The sequence below is a fragment of the Carassius carassius genome, chromosome 18, assembly GCF_963082965.1.
Source record: "Carassius carassius chromosome 18, fCarCar2.1, whole genome shotgun sequence".
Lineage (NCBI taxonomy): Eukaryota > Metazoa > Chordata > Actinopteri > Cypriniformes > Cyprinidae > Carassius > Carassius carassius.
The window spans coordinates 8,663,778-8,682,613 of NC_081772.1; the positions used below are offsets into that span (position 1 = coordinate 8,663,778).

Sequence of the window (18,836 nt, forward strand, 5' to 3'; positions counted from 1 at the left end):
TTACAGATATAAATGAATGTCAGTTCATTCCATCTGTATGTGGTCCAAATTCTGAATGCACAAATCAGTTGGGAAGTTACAATTGCTCGTGTCTGGATGGATTCACTGCAACAAACTCAAGTCTCCCCATCAGCGTCAATAACACATGTAGAGGTACATTCTTTATTCAGATACATGTAAAGCCTTGAGAGTTTTTCTCGTACCTTTTATTGTAAATTAAGACACACAGTGCATAAGGATAAATATATTTTCTATGACTTTGACAGTCAGAGTTTTATACTGTTTTTCATCTCTTCCTGAAATAAAGATGTAAATGAATGTCTCAAGACATCAGAGTTCTGTGGTCCAAACTCTCATTGCACCAACTCAGTTGGGAGTTACAACTGTTCCTGCTTGAGTGGATTTACTGTGACAAATAGCAGTGAACCAGTCAGCGCCAGTAACCCATGCAATCGTGAGCATGTGGAAAATACATAACACATGTAGAAGTGTGTTCTAGCTTCACATGTGTATACTCTGAACTTCAATAATAACCAGTGGCGGCTGGTGAAAAATATGTTAGGTGGGGCTGTCATATTCGGTTATTTTAAATAGCTTGGCCTTGGTAACCATGGGACACCAGGTCTTATAGCATTGTGGCTTCCAGGTTGTGGAATGCTTTTGACGTCTCAAGACGTCTGTCAAGCATTCACCCTTTTCTCCTTCAAAACCTTTTTTTTTTGTCTGAATATTACTCTTTAGCTCAGAATCTTTAAATTTTACCTTATTATTAATGTTTATGTTACTTGCTTGAATCTTTAACCTAACTTTGTAACTGAACTCTGTATATTTATATCTGCCCTTGGTATGTCTATCTTTGATGTTGAGGTTTATTTAGTTCAATTCCTTAACCTAGGCCTATATTGTAAAGCGACTTTGTTGGAAAGGCTATATAAATAAAAAAATCCTATTATTAGTTTATTTACTAAGCTTCGTCTTTCAAACGGATATTGGACAAGAGATTGAATCGAGTTAGAGTCGTCTGGAGTCATTTTGTTCGCCGTTGTAATTTATCATTACAGTAAAAATGGTGCCCTATAGAATGAAACTCGATACTTTAGTAGTGGCTCGCGCCCATTGCTCGCACCTCGCGGCCGCGCGCAGTTTGGGGCGCTAGGCGAAGCGCCCATAGCTGACTAGATTTTAGCTCGCTGATTGGCTACAGTTTATGTCAAACATTTATATCTAAAATCAGCAATTGGCTAAACTGCTCCAAAGACCCGCCTTTCTGGGGCGCTTTCTCCAGCGCCCCAGAGCTGATCACGTGTACAAATCTAGACGGGACGTGTAGAAAAACAGAAATTTTGAATTTCTATAATATTTTTCAAATATACTAGCTGCATTTACTATCTCAAACACACAAATATTGTTAATTTTATATATGATTTATTTATGTATTTACATGTATTTGCCTGCAGTCTATGGTATTTGCTCATGAGGGGGCGGCACCCTAGCACCCTCTATTGGCCAGCCGCCCCTGATAATAACCTTAATTTTTTTCTTTTTAATGTAATCAACAGATGAATTTCTAAACAGTCAGTTTCTGTTTGTCGTACATGATTAAAAACTGGTATATTTATTGATGCTGTCAGACTGGACATTTAAATCTTATCAGCAGCCATATTTTATCATTTGTTTTATTTCAGATATTAATGAATGTCTCAACTCATCGTTGGCGTGTGGGCCGAATGCTAACTGTTCCAATTACGATGGAAACTATTCATGCTCTTGTTGGGAAGGATATAACGCTACAAAGATGAATGAGACTATAAATAACAGTAACCCGTGCATAGGTGTGATTTATTTATTTGCATTTTGATGTTTTTCAGATGTAAAACAATTTTTCAAAAAAAAAAAAAAATCTGTAAAGGATTAGAAATATTAAGATATTCTTCTAAAATGTGTTATTCCCTTTCCAGATATAAATGAATGTCAGTTCATTCCATCTGTATGTGGTCCAAATTCTGAATGCACAAATCATTTGGGAAGTTACAATTGCTCGTGTCTGGATGGATTCACTGCTACAAACTCAAGTCTCCCCATCAGCGTAAATAACACATGTAGAGGTACATTCTTTATTCAGATACATGTAAAGCCTTGAGAGTTTTCTCTTAACAATTATTGTAAATTAAAACACACAGTGCATAAGGATAAATATATTTTCTATGACTTTGACAGTCAGAGTTTTATACTATTTTTCATCTCTTCCTGAAATAAAGATGTAAATGAATGTCTCAAGACATCAGAGTTCTGTGGTCCAAACTCTCATTGCACCAATTCAGTTGGGAGTTACAACTGTTCCTGCTTGAGTGGATTTACTGTGACAAATAGCAGTGAACCAGTCAGCACCAGTAACCCATGCAATGGTGAGCATGTGGAAAATACATAACACATGTAGAAGTGGGTTCTAGCTTCACATGTGTATACTCTGAACTTCAATAATAAACGTATTTTTTTTATTTTTGATATAATCAACAGCTGAATTTCTAAACAGTTTGTTTCTGTTTGTTGTACATAATTCATTTCAGATATTAATGAATGTCTCAACTCATCGTTGGCGTGTGGGCCGAATGCTAACTGTTCCAATTACAAAGGAAACTATTCATGCTCTTGTTGGGAAGGATATAACGCTACAAAGATGAATGAGACTATAAATAACAGTAACCCGTGCATAGGTGTGATTTATTTATTTGTATTTTGATGTTTTTCATATGTAAAAAACAAAAAAAAAATTCTGTAAAGGATTAGAAATAGTAAGATATTCTTCTGAAATGTGTTATTCCCTTTCCAGATATAAATGAATGTCAGTTAATTCCATCTGTATGTGGTCCAAATTCTGAATGCACAAATCAGTTGGGAAGTTACAATTGCTCGTGTCTGGATGGATTCACTGCTACAAACTCAAGTCTCCCCATCAGCGTCAATAACACATGTAGAGGTACATTCTTTATTGAGATACATGTAAAGCCTTGAGAGTTTTTCTCATACCTATTATTGTAAATTAAGACACAGTGCATAAGGATAAATATATTTTCTATGACTTTGACAATCAGAGTTTTATACTTTTTTTCATCTCTTCCTGAAATAAAGATGTAAATGAATGTCTCAAGACGTCAGAGTTCTGTGGTCCAAACTCTCATTGCACCAATTCAGTTCATGATTCAAAACTGGTATATTTATTGATGCTGTCAGACTGGACATTCAAATCTTATCAGCAGCCATATTTTATCATTTGTTTTATTTCAGATATTAATGAATGTCTCAACTCATCGTTGGCGTGTGGGCCGAATGCTAACTGTTCCAATTACGATGGAAACTATTCATGCTCTTGTTGGGAAGGATATAACACTACAAAGATGAATGAGACTATAAATAACAATAACCCGTGCATACCACGTGCAACACCACCACCTACAACACCGTCAACACCACATACAACACCATCAACACCAACACCATCAACAAAGCCAACAACAGGTATTCACAGTAAAACAAAATCTGTTTGGTTTCATGCAGGATATAATTATTTTCATATTGGTGCTAATATTTCTAATTTAGCAACAGCATAGACAGGCACTGTAAATCTAAATGTTGCACAAAAGTATAAGGAATTAAGATTATGTTTGTGTTAGCAAGAGTACAACAATGGTATGAAATGCATGTCAATAACTAATTACAGGAAATATTTTGTTTTATTAATTTACTGTGTTATCATGAATTAATGTTTATTGGGGGACACCTGTGTTCTCCTTGTGTATCCCTTCTGGCTAGGTAGTATTTGTATTATTTTATGATTAGAGATTGAGTATTCTTGCTTAAACTTGTTGATACATTGCTCATAAATTTGTTTATTTATTTTACAGTAATTGGAATGTCAATGACAATAAATCAGACTTTTGACAGAAGTCTTACGGACCCTGATAGCAAGACTTACAAAGATTTATCTGGACAAATTGAGTTAAAAGTGAGTATTTTGTTCTTGATTTTTAGTGAAATGTAATTTGTTTATGAACAAATTTATAACGAAATGTTTTATTTTTTTTATTTCTTGATTATTGACTGGTCAACAGCTGTGTTTTATTCTCAATAAAGCATGTCTATGACTGCTTCACTCACCAGTTCTGTGTATTACTGACAAATCAGAATCAAGGACTGAAAATTGCCTAATAGTTTAATATTGCTTTTTACATCATTACATTTTTGTATTTATTTTTCCCTGATATCCAGTTAACAGTCAGAAACAGTCCAAATATAATATCCAAAATATAATATCCTAACATGCACATGATGATGTAACTTGTATTAATAACCACAATGACTTTATTTAATTTTCATTATTGGAAGATAAATTGTGTATGTTGCTTTTTACAGATTAATGAAAGTTATTCTAATAAGCTAACTGGCTACATTTTTGGTTCTATAAAAGTCTCTGGCTTCAGGTATGATCTACCATTTAAATTCTCACATTTTGTTCACCCAACGTTCCCATTTATTTACTGGTTTTTCAAACAAACATAATGTTAATAATGTCTTCACATTGGTGTGGTTTGTGTTCCGCTCCATAGGGCTGGTAGTGTTATAGCAGACTACACAATAAGTGCAACATCCAATAGCCTTGATTTTGGAGCAGCAAATACACAGATTTCTGACTCTCTTAAGCAAATAGGAATTAAACTAGTTGAAAATGCTTTTGCTCAAAGTGGTAAGAGTAGTCAGTGCCTTATCGAACCCCCTTCACATTTCTTAATTTTACCATATTTTTCACTTTATTATTTCGGTTTTGTTTATTATTGGGTGTTATGAGTTGTGTGGTTTCTATTTACAGAACAGACAGTTTTCACAAACGATCAGTTATATCCTCTGCAAAGGGTAGACCTGAAATGTAACCAGCCAGACTCTGCAGAGGGTCAGATAAAATGGACAATGGATAACAAAGATCTTGTGGAAAATGCAAACTATTTAATTTCCAGTGACAAGAAAACTCTCACTATGCTAAACGCTACTGAAATATACAGTGGTGAGTGACATGAGATTTATCTTTGTCTTGCCTGGCAAAATAACTGTTTTAAGAAACAGACTGCTGTAAAACTTTGCCATAGTTTGATATAAGTACATTAGCATATTCATATACTATAGCATAAGATTAGATTAGATTTTTCTGTATGCCGCATACACTATGCATCTAATCGAAAATAAAGCTACATTCATAGTGTGTAATTGTCATGAACATTGCCTCATTAACAAAGTTTTGTTTTGCTAGCAAATAAATAAATTTGAAAAGGTATGAAGTTCTTCAATGTTTAGTAACAGTGTTCAGTAAACAAAACCTACTTTGTTTAAGAGATTTGCTCATATGATTCTGTATTGATTTTTCATATGCAGGTCGATATTCATGCATAATACAAAGGAATACAATACCATACATTCTGTGGCAAAACATCATTATTAAACAACGTCCCCGTATCATTGTTGGGGAAAATCAACGTGTTTTTCCATGTGATGGCAGCAGTTTTCAACTGAAATGTTCTGTTGATGTTGGCTACAATCTTGAGTGGGTTCTGGACGGAACAGTAAAGATTTCAGGTTGTACATACAAATCATTGTTTTTCATCAAACATTTTTCTAAAAGTAATTGAGTAGTTCTCCTTCAAATAAAACATTCATGTTATTAATATGTTTAATAGTAAATGCATTTCTCTTTTTACACAATCAGGATCTGACAGTATCACATTAAACAATGCTACTCGGAGTGGAAATTGTACAGATCAAACCTTTACATGTCGTCTCAAGGATCTGCCACAACTACAGAATTACAGTTATAGCTATAGCAGCGTCACAGTAAAGACAAGCACAGAACGTGAGCCTTCAGTTTCTCATTGTTTTCAGCAATAATGTGCTTTTTACTCTTACTGGTTTTTACGTTCTAGCAGACTTTTCTTTGGATCGTATCAACCCTAATTATCTGGTGTTGACTGTACTGATAAATTGTTTGGCATTTGACCCTAGTTATTTCTAATGCTTCTGCTTACTGTGCAAGTAGCTTGCAGAGGTACTATCAAGTTCCACAATTTATAAATCGTAGTGTGATGTTTTGTTCTGAGAGAAACCATTAAATCACATCTGTTTACTTCTGATTTTTAATAAAATAATTATTCAGCTTTTGACTGTAAAAATGAAGAACTTGGAAATGGAAAAACAAATGACACGAAGACAGGAGTCTGTGGAACTGGCATGAAAGGCAACAAAACTTACATATGTAAACCAAATGATTGGACACCATTAGAGGACAACTGTGTACTTGAAGTTATCGACAACCTTAAAAACAAACTTGAGGTAAACTATTGATCATATCTATTGATCATATCTATCTACAATGATCTACAATGATTTCTGATATTTGTATTTTTGTACTTTGCAATTTAGTCCTTGCGTCTGGAGGAGATTCCAGAGTTTATGGCTAACCTCAGCATTGCCACATCAGAGAATAATTTTAATATAACACAGTCTGCTGCTACTATCAGAGCAATTGTTGACATACTCTTTAAAATTGCTGACTTGTCACAAACTATTGTCATCAAAAAACCAGTGATGGAGGTATGTATATTAACATTCAAGCTTGTAAAATTTTATTTGCACACATGTTATGCTTCTTGGATTGAATTAAAGTAATGTTTAGTTTATTTAACTGGTATATTAAATTATATTATATTATATTATATTATATTATATTATATTATATTATATTGTATTATATTGTATTATATTGTATTATATTGTATTATATTATATTATATTATATTATATTATATTATATTATATTATATTATATTATAGTTTTAATATATTATATTATAGCATGGTATGTCTGAATACTCAATTCTAATTTGCTGGCAGGTAGATTTGCCTGGCAGAGAGAAAGAGAGAGATTGTACTAGGAGATTGGGCTGCGCACACACAGAAATTAGATAATGCAAGGCTAGTTTAAACTATTTTAATGTATGATGTGGTAGTTAAAAAAAACACCCATTGCGAAGCTGTGTTTTTATATTATATTAGAAGAATTCTCTCTCTCTCTCTCTCTTTATATATATATACTGTATATATTCCACATTTTATGGGCTAAATTTCATAATTTAATACAGAACTTTATATTACATTTCCAGAGTTTCCTAAACACAGTGGACATTATTGTATCAGGTAATGTCAGTAATACATGGAACAAACTGAACAAAGGCAACAACACAGGAGGCACCAGCATTAAACTTCTGAGCGCTATTGAGAATATAAGTGACCGTCTCACAGATGAGTTTGATATTTATGAAACATCCATTCAGCTGAATAGAACTACAATTAAAAACTCATTCACTTTAACATCAGCACTGCCAAACTCAACAACGGAGATTGTGATACCACTGGTTCCTCATGAGACTACCATTACCATCATAATCTTCACAACTCTTGACAAAGTCCTACCTTCTCAAGGTACTAATGACAGCAGGAAATCAGATGTGCGCATCAATGGAGATGTGGTTGTTGTTAAGGTTAATGAAACTCTTAACAATATTTCTTTGACATTTGACATTACTGATCAGTCTTTGGGAAATCCTCAGTGTGTCTTTTGGAACTTCAATCTCAACACATGGGATTCCACTGGATGTGAAGTAAAGCGGAACAGCACTGGTAACCTTACATGTGAATGTAACCACACAACCTCCTTTTCAATCCTAATGTCACCGTTTTCCATTGATAACATAGCCTTAGCCTATATAACTTACATTGGCATAGCTATTTCAATGGCCAGCTTGATTATATGTCTGATTATTGAGACTATTGTATGGAAGTCAGTAAGGCGAAATGACACGTCCTACATGCGGCATGTCTCCATAGTCAACATTGCCGTGTCCCTGCTGATCGCAAACATCTGTTTTATCATTGGAGCTGCGATCGCAGAACAAGAACAGCCAACCTCAGTGGGTCGCTGCAGTCCAGTGGTTTTCTTCATGCACTTTTTTTACTTGGCTCTTTTCTTCTGGATGTTAATGTCAGCACTGTTGCTCTTTTACCGTACAGTCATGGTCTTGTCTCAAATGTCAAGGACCAAAATGATGGTCATTGCCTTCATAGCCGGTTATGGTGCACCTTTGCTCATAGCGGTTATTACTGTAGCATCAACAGCTGGACCTCAAAATTATATTTCCAAACAAAATGCATGCTGGCTGAACTGGAACGAATCAAAGGCCCTGCTGGCATTTGTGATTCCAGCTCTCACTATTGTAGCCATAAACCTTGTGGTTTTGATTGTGGTTCTGTACAAGATGTTGAGGAGAGGAGTTGGTGCTTCTACTCAACCAGATGAGAAACATGCCCTGGTGGTCATTGCCAGATGTGTGGCCATTTTGACTCCTATCTTTGGTCTAACATGGGGATTTGGAATTGGAACCATGGTGTCACCGGATTTAGGCATTCATGTGGTGTTTGCACTCCTCAATTCACTGCAGGTATCACTTTATAATGTCAATTTTTTTTAGCAAGATTACATTTTGTGCACCTATTCAAATATATGATATCCACTAATTAAATTACATTAAATTATTTTTTCAGGTTTTTTATTGTTGTTGTCGTTTCGAAACCATATTGCAACTGATACCTTCATGTATTTGTCACACTTCCTTCAATTAGGGATTCTTTATTTTGGTGTTTGGAACGCTTCTAGACAGTAAGGTATGAGTTTACTTCTATTGCACAGAGCTTACGAAAAGCCATTTAACTTTGTAATATTGAATTTAAACTAGAGATCTGATAATCTGCCATGATGTTATATATAAACCATACATTCTAAATTTGACAGAAATATATTAACCGGGTGGGGTTCGTTTAGGCTTTTACTTGAATTATTATCCTGCTTATGATGTGAATACTGACCAAATATGAGTTGAAAGTATTTAATAATTTTATCTGTAAGAAAAAAAAACAGTAGACCACTACAAATTACAATCAACCAAGCAGCAATATGGGCACTGCAACAACATTACAGTAATATGACTACCAAAGTTCTTATCAAAGCCATTTTCATTCCAATCAATAAATGAGATACCGTCAGCTGCGTTTGCATGAGGATAAAATACTTTAGATCCAAGAATGCAAATTATTATAAAAATCATGAAAGTAGAACAGGTTGCCATGAACAACAATGAATATTAGAAAATATCTGACCAATGAAAGTACAAGTGACAAACTGAGCTGTGTAATAAGCAGACATTTAAGATCCTTTCAAGAAATTTCTAGAAGTTAACTAGAGATCTCTGATTGCAGGTTCGTGAGTCACTACCAGGAAAACAGTTGCTACAGAAACTCAGTTCCAGTCGTACCAAGGTAAATGCCATTCTATAAAAACACATAATTATATGAACTCTTTTACTAATGTTCTACGGAGCCCCGCACATGATATGCAGGAAAAATAGTAGGCTAAATCGTGTGCACGATTTACTAATTCGTTTCCCTCAATGTACTAAAACGTGCACACCATTACTGTTGCTTTCCTCGATTTACTATTGCGTTCACTCGATTTATAAATTGTGTGCACGATTTACTAATTCTTTCCCCTCAATTTGCTAAATCATGCGCACGATTTAGCAAATCGAGGGAACACAATAGTAAATCGAGGGAACGCAATAGTAATCGTGTGCACGTTTTAGTACATTGAGGGAACGAATAAGTAAATTGTGTGCACAATTTATTTATTTTTTCTTGCATGTCATGTGCGGGGCTCCGTAAATGTTCAGCTTTTACCCCATGCGTAAATATTTTTTTACATTGAGACTGTAATTTATTTTGAATGATATCTCCCTACAGAGCACCAGTGCTGGATCATCATCTGCATCTAGACTGCCTTTCTTGCAAAGGAACGGACGGAGACGTAAGTAGATGACATATCTGAAAGCTAATATTTGAGAATATATTTTTAGTTAATCTCTAATGTTGTTACACAGTATTTCTCATTTGAATAAATATGACTCCTAAATGAGTTTATGCAAATACTGTAGACAGTTCAGTGAGTAACATGTAACTAATTTTTTCAGATGTGTTCAATGTATCCGAAACCAACCCTTCCTCGGCAGTTACATCTTCAGACAGCTCCAGTGGCTCAATCACTGTTATGGACACTTAGAGCACCAAAAGTGTTTCTGTTACTACAACAAGCTACATGTTAGTTCTTTTACTGTACAGCCTCCCACAAAATGGTAAAATATTGTAAGAATTAGAATAATTGTATGTGCATGGCTTTTACATAGGTTGTTTAAAAAGATTCTTTATTTTTTGTAGTAATATTGTCTAGAGATGCAGTAGTATCGCTATATATATATATATATATATATATATATATAAAATTTCTTTTTTAAACCGTAGTATAGTCATTACTGCCGTAATATGTAACTATTTAAAAGGTTCAGTTGAACACATATGCAAAAACATTACAAAAGGGTCTTTCTGCAGCCATTGCTCGATCATTTGACCTTTTTTAGAATAGGCCTAGTTGGTTAATTTCTAGAACTATTTTTGCAATGACAAATGCATTTTCATTCATCAACATAGAAGCATTTGCACTAGGTTCTAATCATTCATATAATGTGATTTTAACATTATAAATGAAGTATATGTTAGTATATACATACTGGCCATCAGTCAGAGCTAGAAATGTCAAGCTGTGGAAAACAAAATGCTCATTTAGGTGTTCTTGTTTTATATTACATGATATGGTAGTTCAGCAATATGTTAAGCAGCAGTGCTGTGTATCTGCATGATTGCAAATGTGTTTTTTTTTCCACAAATATATAATAAGTATACTGTAAAATCCAATAGTTTACCTTATTTGGATATAATTAGTTATCTTTACTTAGTTATATCATTATAATTCTCTTTCTACTGATGCAACAATACATTATGAATTCATAGTTATTTGGTTTCAAAGTAAGGGAAGTAATAAATTGGTTACTTTTAAAAGATAACCAAGCTTATATTTAAAACATTAGCTGTATGTTTCATGTTGATTAACAATCTTTCTACAATTTTATTGTTTTTCATAAACACCTTGTGAAGTTTTTATTTGGGTTGTATATCATCTTTTAGTATTTGTGTCAATATCTTGAAGTCAACCATTTTCACATGGTATACACAGTCACACCAAACACAACAATGGTAACAATAAAATTGTACTTATTTTATTAATTGTAACAATAAGCATTTTATTTGCCTTTTTGGTTGTACTATTACTGACACGAGACAGGAAAAAAATTAATTAATTCATTAAAAAGTTAAACAAAGCCGTTGCATAATTTATTCATGCCACAATGCTCTCTGGGAGTAGGTCATTCTACTAAAGTAGCTATACTAAATCAAGAGTAAACCTAAAGTATTATTAAATCAAGTATTCTCTACATTTTTTTTAGTTACTGCTGTCATGTAAGTGAACTATACTAAGCATTTGTCAGTACAACATACTATTCCTATTTCACTTTACTTAGAAATTTTAAAGGTCACGTTTTTCGTGTTTTTTTTTTTTTTGAAGCTTTGATTGTGTTTACAGTGTGCAATATAACGTGTTCATGTTTCGCATGTAAAAAAAAACAATACTTTTCACACAATTCACTTATCTGTATACCCCTGTTTTCACTGTCATAACAACGGGCTGATGACTTCCTTGTTCTTTGAAGTCCTTCCTTCAGAAATACGTAACGAGTTCTGATTGTGCCAGAAGTTCCTGTGTTGTGATTCGACAGCAGCTGAGCGCACGCTACCCTCCTGGAAATGCGATTGGGCTAGTTTTGGAGTAGTTTTGAGAAGCAAGTGGGCAGGATTTGTTTTGAAAACCTGACAATCCTGATCTGAACGCACATGCTGGAGTTGTACTTCTAATCATAGAACGCTTTTACTGACGAGATGCGCATGACCATCTAGTTAACAAAGCTTTTTATTTTTTCCATCATTGCCCTTTGTGTAATAAGTTACAGAAACTGAACTGTGGTCCATAAACAACGCATTCTCCAGACAAAGAGGGAACTGCTCCATCTTTCAAGAATAATCTTTGTGCGAATCCGGCATTAAACTGATTGAGATTGAGGAAGCTGTCCTCAGCAAAATGTGCTGCACATAGTTTTACATGTGGATTATAATTTTCGGGAACCGAGTTAAACATAAATTGTAACCATTGATCTCCAAGTACAGTGTCCCTGGGAAGGCCAAACAAAGGTGATTGGACTCTGAGATGAAAATAACAGCGTTTCGACGACATGGCGACAAAGGCACTCTTCAAACGCAACTCTTCCTCCATGTGAGCGCAACAAGACCACGCCCCCTTTTTTGTGTATTCCTGTGGACGGAGGTTAGTCAAAAAACGGTTTTAGTGACGTCATTCCTGCAGGAAGCAGAGAGACGTAGTCCAAACTGGTCGTTCGTTGTAGGCGAATTCTGTTAAATAAAATATTTCGCTTGGCATTGAACTTTGAGCTTTAAAATTTTACAGATATTATTTATACTCTAACAACAACATTACACACTAACTAAAGTTTCAAATATGGGATCACAAAGAACGGGACCTTTAAAGCAATCAGTTTCCTCACTTTTTTAAGTAAAGTCAGCTTATTACAATTTACAGTCTTTATTTAGCATAAAAACATTATGGGCCCTATTTTAACGATCTAAACGCAAAGTGTAAAGTGCACGGCGCAGGTGCACTTAGGGTGTGTCCAAATCCACTTTTGATATTTTAATGACATGAAAACGGTCCGTGCGCCAGGCGCATTTTTTGGAATGGGTTGTCCCTATTCTCTTAATGAGTAATGGGCGTAACGTTCAATAAACCAATCAGAGTGTCATCTCCCATTCCCTTTAAGAGCGAGATGCGCTCACGCCAGGGCGGATCACTATTTACATGGAGGAATTTGTTGGCAAAGTTGCGTGCGAGCAGATCATCTACGGGACAAGCAGGAATACACAAAATGACCAATTAATTAGCCAATTTAATTCATCATTATAAGTAGTAAAGGCTGAATTGCAAATAGGTAGCCTAATTCTTATTCATGCAATGACTATCCATCATTAAATTTTTATATTTATGTAGCCTACACAATAATATTATTATACACTGTAATCCTTTTGTTTTTAATATTTGGCATGCTTGTGTAATGGCATCCCTGTGTGTGTTATAAGCAAAGTCAATGTGCACTGTGGACCCGCCCAGAGGCGCATTTCTACCAACATGCTCTTTAAATAACAAAAGCATATTGCGCCTTTGACTTCAGACTTTAGACCAGGTTTGAGTTGGTCTATGGCGCCATAGGCGGAAACCGCGGGGGGGTCGGGGGGGTTCGGACCCCCCCATCTGAGGGTTGTGCCCCCCTAAAATATAATTGAAATATGTGTATTGTAATTAATATAATGATATATAGTTAAACTAATTGTGTAAGTAGTAAAACAATAGAAATGCAAACGGAGCAACAACAAAAAAACATCTCGAGTTCCCCCTGCTTTGCCTCACATTGCTTTGGTCCACTGCCTGATCCCCTTTTACCTCACCACCACCGACAAACACACAGTCCGGCGCGAGAAAACAACATGTCGTGTTTCAGTAGTTGTGGAACTGTAGTAAGTCAAGCTTACTTTATTCACATTAAACATCGGATGACGTGATTATTTTCTCTTTAATATAGATGATGCTGAGTCATTAATAAATCGTGTCCAAACAGTATTATTGTGTACCAATTTACTTTTGTCACCGATGTAGTCTGCGCTGTTAGCGATTTTAACGTTTACCCTTGTTTTATACAGGCGTTTACCTAGCTTGTTTAATAACGTCTTACACACCCACAGTGTACGCATATGCAAGTCTTGTACGTTAGATTAGACTAGTGCGGGTGCGCATTTAGATTTTCCCACGTTCACTATGATTTAGTCGGTTTCAGTGGCGGCTCATCGGGTGAGGCAAGGGGAGGCACAGTTTCCCCCAAATTTTGAGGTAAAAAAAGGTAGATTTAATGTTAATAAAGTCCACTATTCATTTCAGTTCATGTCTCAGAATGTATATATTTTTGTTTGTAATTTCACAGTTGAAATTTTATCAAAGCTTCGCTTTTCTATCGCGAATGTGCCGAATCTGCTGATGTAATTACAACCGCTAAGTGAAAGAGAAGGGGAGGGGGAGGCCAGGGGAACCAATCAGCATCGAGTGATCACTTTCAGCGCTGAGGAGTGCTCAGAAAAGTAAAATCATAGAGGAGGCTAGCCTCCCTTCTGGAATATCAACCAACCATCATAGAGACATAAATTAGATGCTATTAGTTTGAACCTGTTTTTATACAGTCTATGGTCTGAACGTCTCCCGGAGCGGCTGGGCTGATAATTTACAAAGTATTTATGATGAGTATCGATACTGAATATATTTTCTTTACGGTTTCTGACTAAAAGCAGCCAAAAAGCCATTTTAAAGTGGTTAAGCAAATAATAATAATAACAATCGGCAGGGATGCCCAGACCAATACAATTAACGTTAGTGTGCCTCCTCTAATTTAAAATCCAGAGTCGCCACTGGTCGGTTTATTTCATTTTATATAGTTAATCTAATATAAAATCATACTAAGAGTTCAGTTGTTCTCCAGATATTAGTGTAACAAATGTGATTTTGATTTTTATAAAAATTTAATAAACAAGAAGTTAATATTAAGCGCATTTTAGGCACCATATTGCCTGTTTTAGCTCTATTTCACTGACGAAAAAAGTTGAAAACTAAGCTACAGCAGTAACAGCACTAATTGCATCTTTGAGAAACACACTGAGGAGGTGTTTCCTAACTGAATGAATCCACTTTTTGAACAAATCAGTCATTGACGTAATAAATAATTATTTTTTGTTTTTTCCCCTCTTTCACGTCTATACTGATCTCACTATAAAGTTGTGTGAGGGTGTATGTCTAAGATTTTGTATGCCTTAATTTTGCTAGGCATGGCAAATGTTTTTATATATGCATGTTTTAATTATAACTGTGAAGCAACAACATTGCTATTAAATGTGCTATATAAATAAATAAAAGTTGAAGTTAAGTTCAAATTCCATTGTATTGTGGTGGCTTGATTTTGTAAACAACTTCAAAAACATTGCAACGAAAAAAAAATTGTTTTGAAGAATGTTTTGGTCAATTTTGTCAGCTTTTTCATTGAACCAGAAAGAAACTTTGAGAAGAAGGATAATGGAATGGTCTCCATGCAATAGTAAGGCTTTCCTCTCTGTACACATATCCTTAAGTACAATGTTGTCTATTTTATTGGTGTCCCCTTCAAAACTTGCTCATGAGAAATGTTATGTTTATCCCCCCCCCCCAACATTTAGATGAGATTTTCGCCCCTGTATGGCGCAGTCTATTTTCAGCAATGCATGTAAATAGCAATGCACTAGCACCAGCACCAGCAAAACGCCTGAACACACCTCTATTTTAAACCAGCATGCCCATGGGCACACAAATTGGCGCAAATGCATTTACTAATTAAACGACGTGGCACTGGATGGGAAAAAATGCGAACGGCACTGGACTGAAACTAGCAAACACACTTGCACTGTGCCTTGCGTCACATTGCGCCGGGTGTATAATAGGGCCCTATATTTCACACATAATGGGACAAATCTCTTCATATTTTATACTAAATTTCCAGGATTTCCTAAAAACAGTGGAACAAACTGAACAAAAACAATACCAGTATTAAACTTCTGAGTACTATTGAGGATATAAGTGACCATCTCAAAGATGAGTTTGTGATCTATGAAACATCCATTCAGCTGAAAAGAACTCAAATTAAAATTCATGCAGGAAATCAGATTTGCACATCAGTGAAGAAGTGGTTCCTCTTCAGGAACTCGAGCTGTGTCGAGAACGTTTGGGGAACGCCTCCAGCGTGACATCTCTGAATAACGTGTGTAATCAGTCCAATGGGTGGGCGAGATGTCATAGGCGGGTGACATCAGAGACCAGGAAGCATAAAAGCACGAGCGGCGAAGCCGGCAGCCAGCCTTCTGTTTTCAGCAAGTGCTCTGTGTGTCAGTCGCTATCTGTTTGTGAGTTTTATTTAGTGTCCTTGTCCACTGATAAACTCTATTTGTCAAAGCTTCAATCAAGAGAAATATTAGGCGAGAGCAGGCAGTGTTCAGGCTGTGTGTTTTCCATGCCAGCAAAAAAAAAAAAAAAGGGTAGGGACACACGCAGCTTGTGTGCTGTCTGCTTGAGAGTGAAGTGTGCAGTATCAGCTCTCGAGGAAGTTGATGACTGCGATGCAAGCATTTTGCTTCACTCTCAGAAGGCTCTCTTTGAGGAGGGAACCTTCAATGGCGTTTCTCGCGAGGCGGAGCGGTGGTTGTGCTCGCGGGTTTCGTTTTCGGATCCGCTGGAAGGGATGTAGACGGGCAAGTCCCTATGTGCATCCTTAACCATCAGATCCGGCGGCTGCTCTCGGGGGTTTGGAAGCCCGCGTTTGCGGTACTTTCTCCCTGGTGAGAGGGCGCGACGCGATGCCTGTCTTTCTCTGAGGAGATTGATGTGGAAGGCGTCGATGAGCTCGCCATTTGCACAAGCATCAGTTGCACAAGCACAAGTTACACATGCATATTATGCCTAATATTATAATAAGCCGCATTAATGAGGAGTGGAGCTCATGCAGTCGGCTCTCGGGGGGCTGATTCTGGTTTTCTCATTGTTAAGCGCTCTGCTCTTGCCGGGTACACTCTGAGGAGAGTGTCCGTGCATGTGATCTTGTGGTTGCGGTCGCACTGCTGCTGGGGCATGGTGGCGACCATGATCGCGGGAATTGCACATGATCTGGCAAACGGGTTGGAGATGGCTCGTCCTATCTCCACCCGTGTTCACTAGATCTAGAGCTCGTTCTCGAGCCTTGGAAGCCTGCGATGCGGTTTCTTCGCCATATGAGGCAGAGCAGTCCCAACCGTGCTCCAGCCCCTCATTCCGGGGGTGTCACTTTTGTACTCCGCAGACGCTAGAGTCAGAGTGGCGCTCCCAGGCCGAAGGCTTCTGGTGGAAAGCGGTCCTGTGGACCGTCGTTTTTGCTGGACAGCCTTCCTGATAACGTCCTGATGCCTAAGGCTTAGGACTTTTTGAGGGCCAGCTCCCTCTGGGGAAGAGTGGTGTACACCCCATTACACGATGCCCGTCTCTCCTCAGTGCCCTTAGGAGATCGATCTGCCAACTCTGCCGGTGTTTCAGGGCGCAGCGGGCCCCGGTGAGCGTTTCTTTCAGTTAACGCCCGGAAACGTTGGGATGCTAAGAGGCTTGTGACCTCCTGGGAGGTTTCCAGAGCAGCTAGTTTGGCCATCTCCTGCCGGTGCGCCACTTCAGGTAACCGAGCTAACTGATCTGATGACACCAGAGATCACTATGTAGCAGCATGAAAACTACTGCTAAATGTGTCTCAGTAGGTCCTGCACACTGTAGTGATAGGCCACAGAATCCAGTTCTGGTGGACCCCAAGCATGCTCTGGTAATGGAACAGAAGTAGACTCTCTCTGAAGACAGAGGCCATTGAGGTGGTCCCTCCTCGGGGTGGAGAGTCCGGGTCCTACAGCCGGTACTTCACTGTTCCGAGGAAGGATGAGGTGAGGTGTGCTTTTTTTAGATCTGTGCTTTTTGAACTGCTCAGTCAGGGGACTGAAGTTCAGCACGCTTGCACAGGCCAAGTCCGAGGACTGGTGTGTCACAATCTATCAAAAAGATACACTTATCTCCATCCTTCTTCATCTTCCTTGCAGTCTCACCCCACACTTTCACGACTCAACCACATTGACGATTGGTTGATATTAGCTCAATCAGAGCTATTCTCGCTCACATGAAAGAGCTGGGGTTAAGACTTAACGCCAAGAAAAATGTGCTTTCTCCAGCACTTTTTTTACTTGCCACTTTTATTTTTTATTTTTATTTTTTACTTCATTAACTTTTCTTCTGGATGACCGTGCAGTTATGGTCTTGTCTCAAATTTCAGCCACTGTCCTGCAACGTTTTGCTCCAACCTTGATAAAAACTCACCTGCTTGTAGCTTTCTAATGCTGTAAAATGTGCTTTAAAAAATTCATAAAATTCTTTAAAAGCCCACACTTTTATGAACTCCTAACCAGAGGTGGGTAGTAACGAGTTACATTTACTTCGTTACATTTACTTGAGTAATTTTTTGGGGTAACTAATACTTTTCGGAGTACATTTAAAGATGGGTACTTTATACTCTTACTTGAGTAAATATTGGGGGAAATATCTGTACTTTTACTTCGTTACTGTGGGCGACGCTCCTCTCGTTACTTTATCTTATTGCAATAAATGTTATAAATGCTTCAGTTTATTCCAAACGCGCCGTCTACTTTTCTCTGTGCAATGAACGATGCCCATTCGCGAATGATTCATTCTTTTGAGTCAATTCTGTTCAAAGGCTTGATCAAACCAATTGGCAAACGAGTGAATTGGTTCATGAATCAGTTTGAATGAGTCGTTCAGTTCCCTGCCGCGCGCGCTGAGTGTCTGAAGTGGTTCACTCGGAGTTGTAACGTTTAACATCGGCAGCGTTGAAAACGTGGCTGGAACTGCACTGAATTGAAAGCAAATCTGCAAAGGCTATTATTTGCTAGCGATGGAGATCCTTATTAGATGAACACCGCGTGTGCTGTCTACTGTTCAACAGGTAATAACTTGGGCTACATTCGATTACAGTACACGAAACCACTGTGACATTAGTTTGTTGTATGTGTGTGGCTTATAACAG

At 37.1% G+C, this 18,836-nt stretch overlaps 1 protein-coding gene across 1 annotated transcript; it reads left to right on the plus strand.

Moving 5' to 3' along the window:
- Nucleotides 1-8: 8 nt before the first annotated feature.
- LOC132092870 (adhesion G protein-coupled receptor F5-like) lies at nucleotides 9-10,391 on the plus strand (the record flags this gene model as incomplete). Its single annotated transcript, XM_059499292.1, has 15 exons — nucleotides 9-153; nucleotides 308-454; nucleotides 3,903-4,003; nucleotides 4,411-4,478; nucleotides 4,605-4,741; nucleotides 4,865-5,056; nucleotides 5,422-5,622; nucleotides 5,753-5,896; nucleotides 6,197-6,372; nucleotides 6,463-6,633; nucleotides 7,203-8,537; nucleotides 8,719-8,760; nucleotides 9,352-9,411; nucleotides 9,892-9,955; nucleotides 10,119-10,391. Coding segments are annotated over 15 exons (3,072 nt in total), but the record flags the coding sequence as incomplete, so codon positions are not given.
- Nucleotides 10,392-18,836: the final 8,445 nt, after the last annotated feature.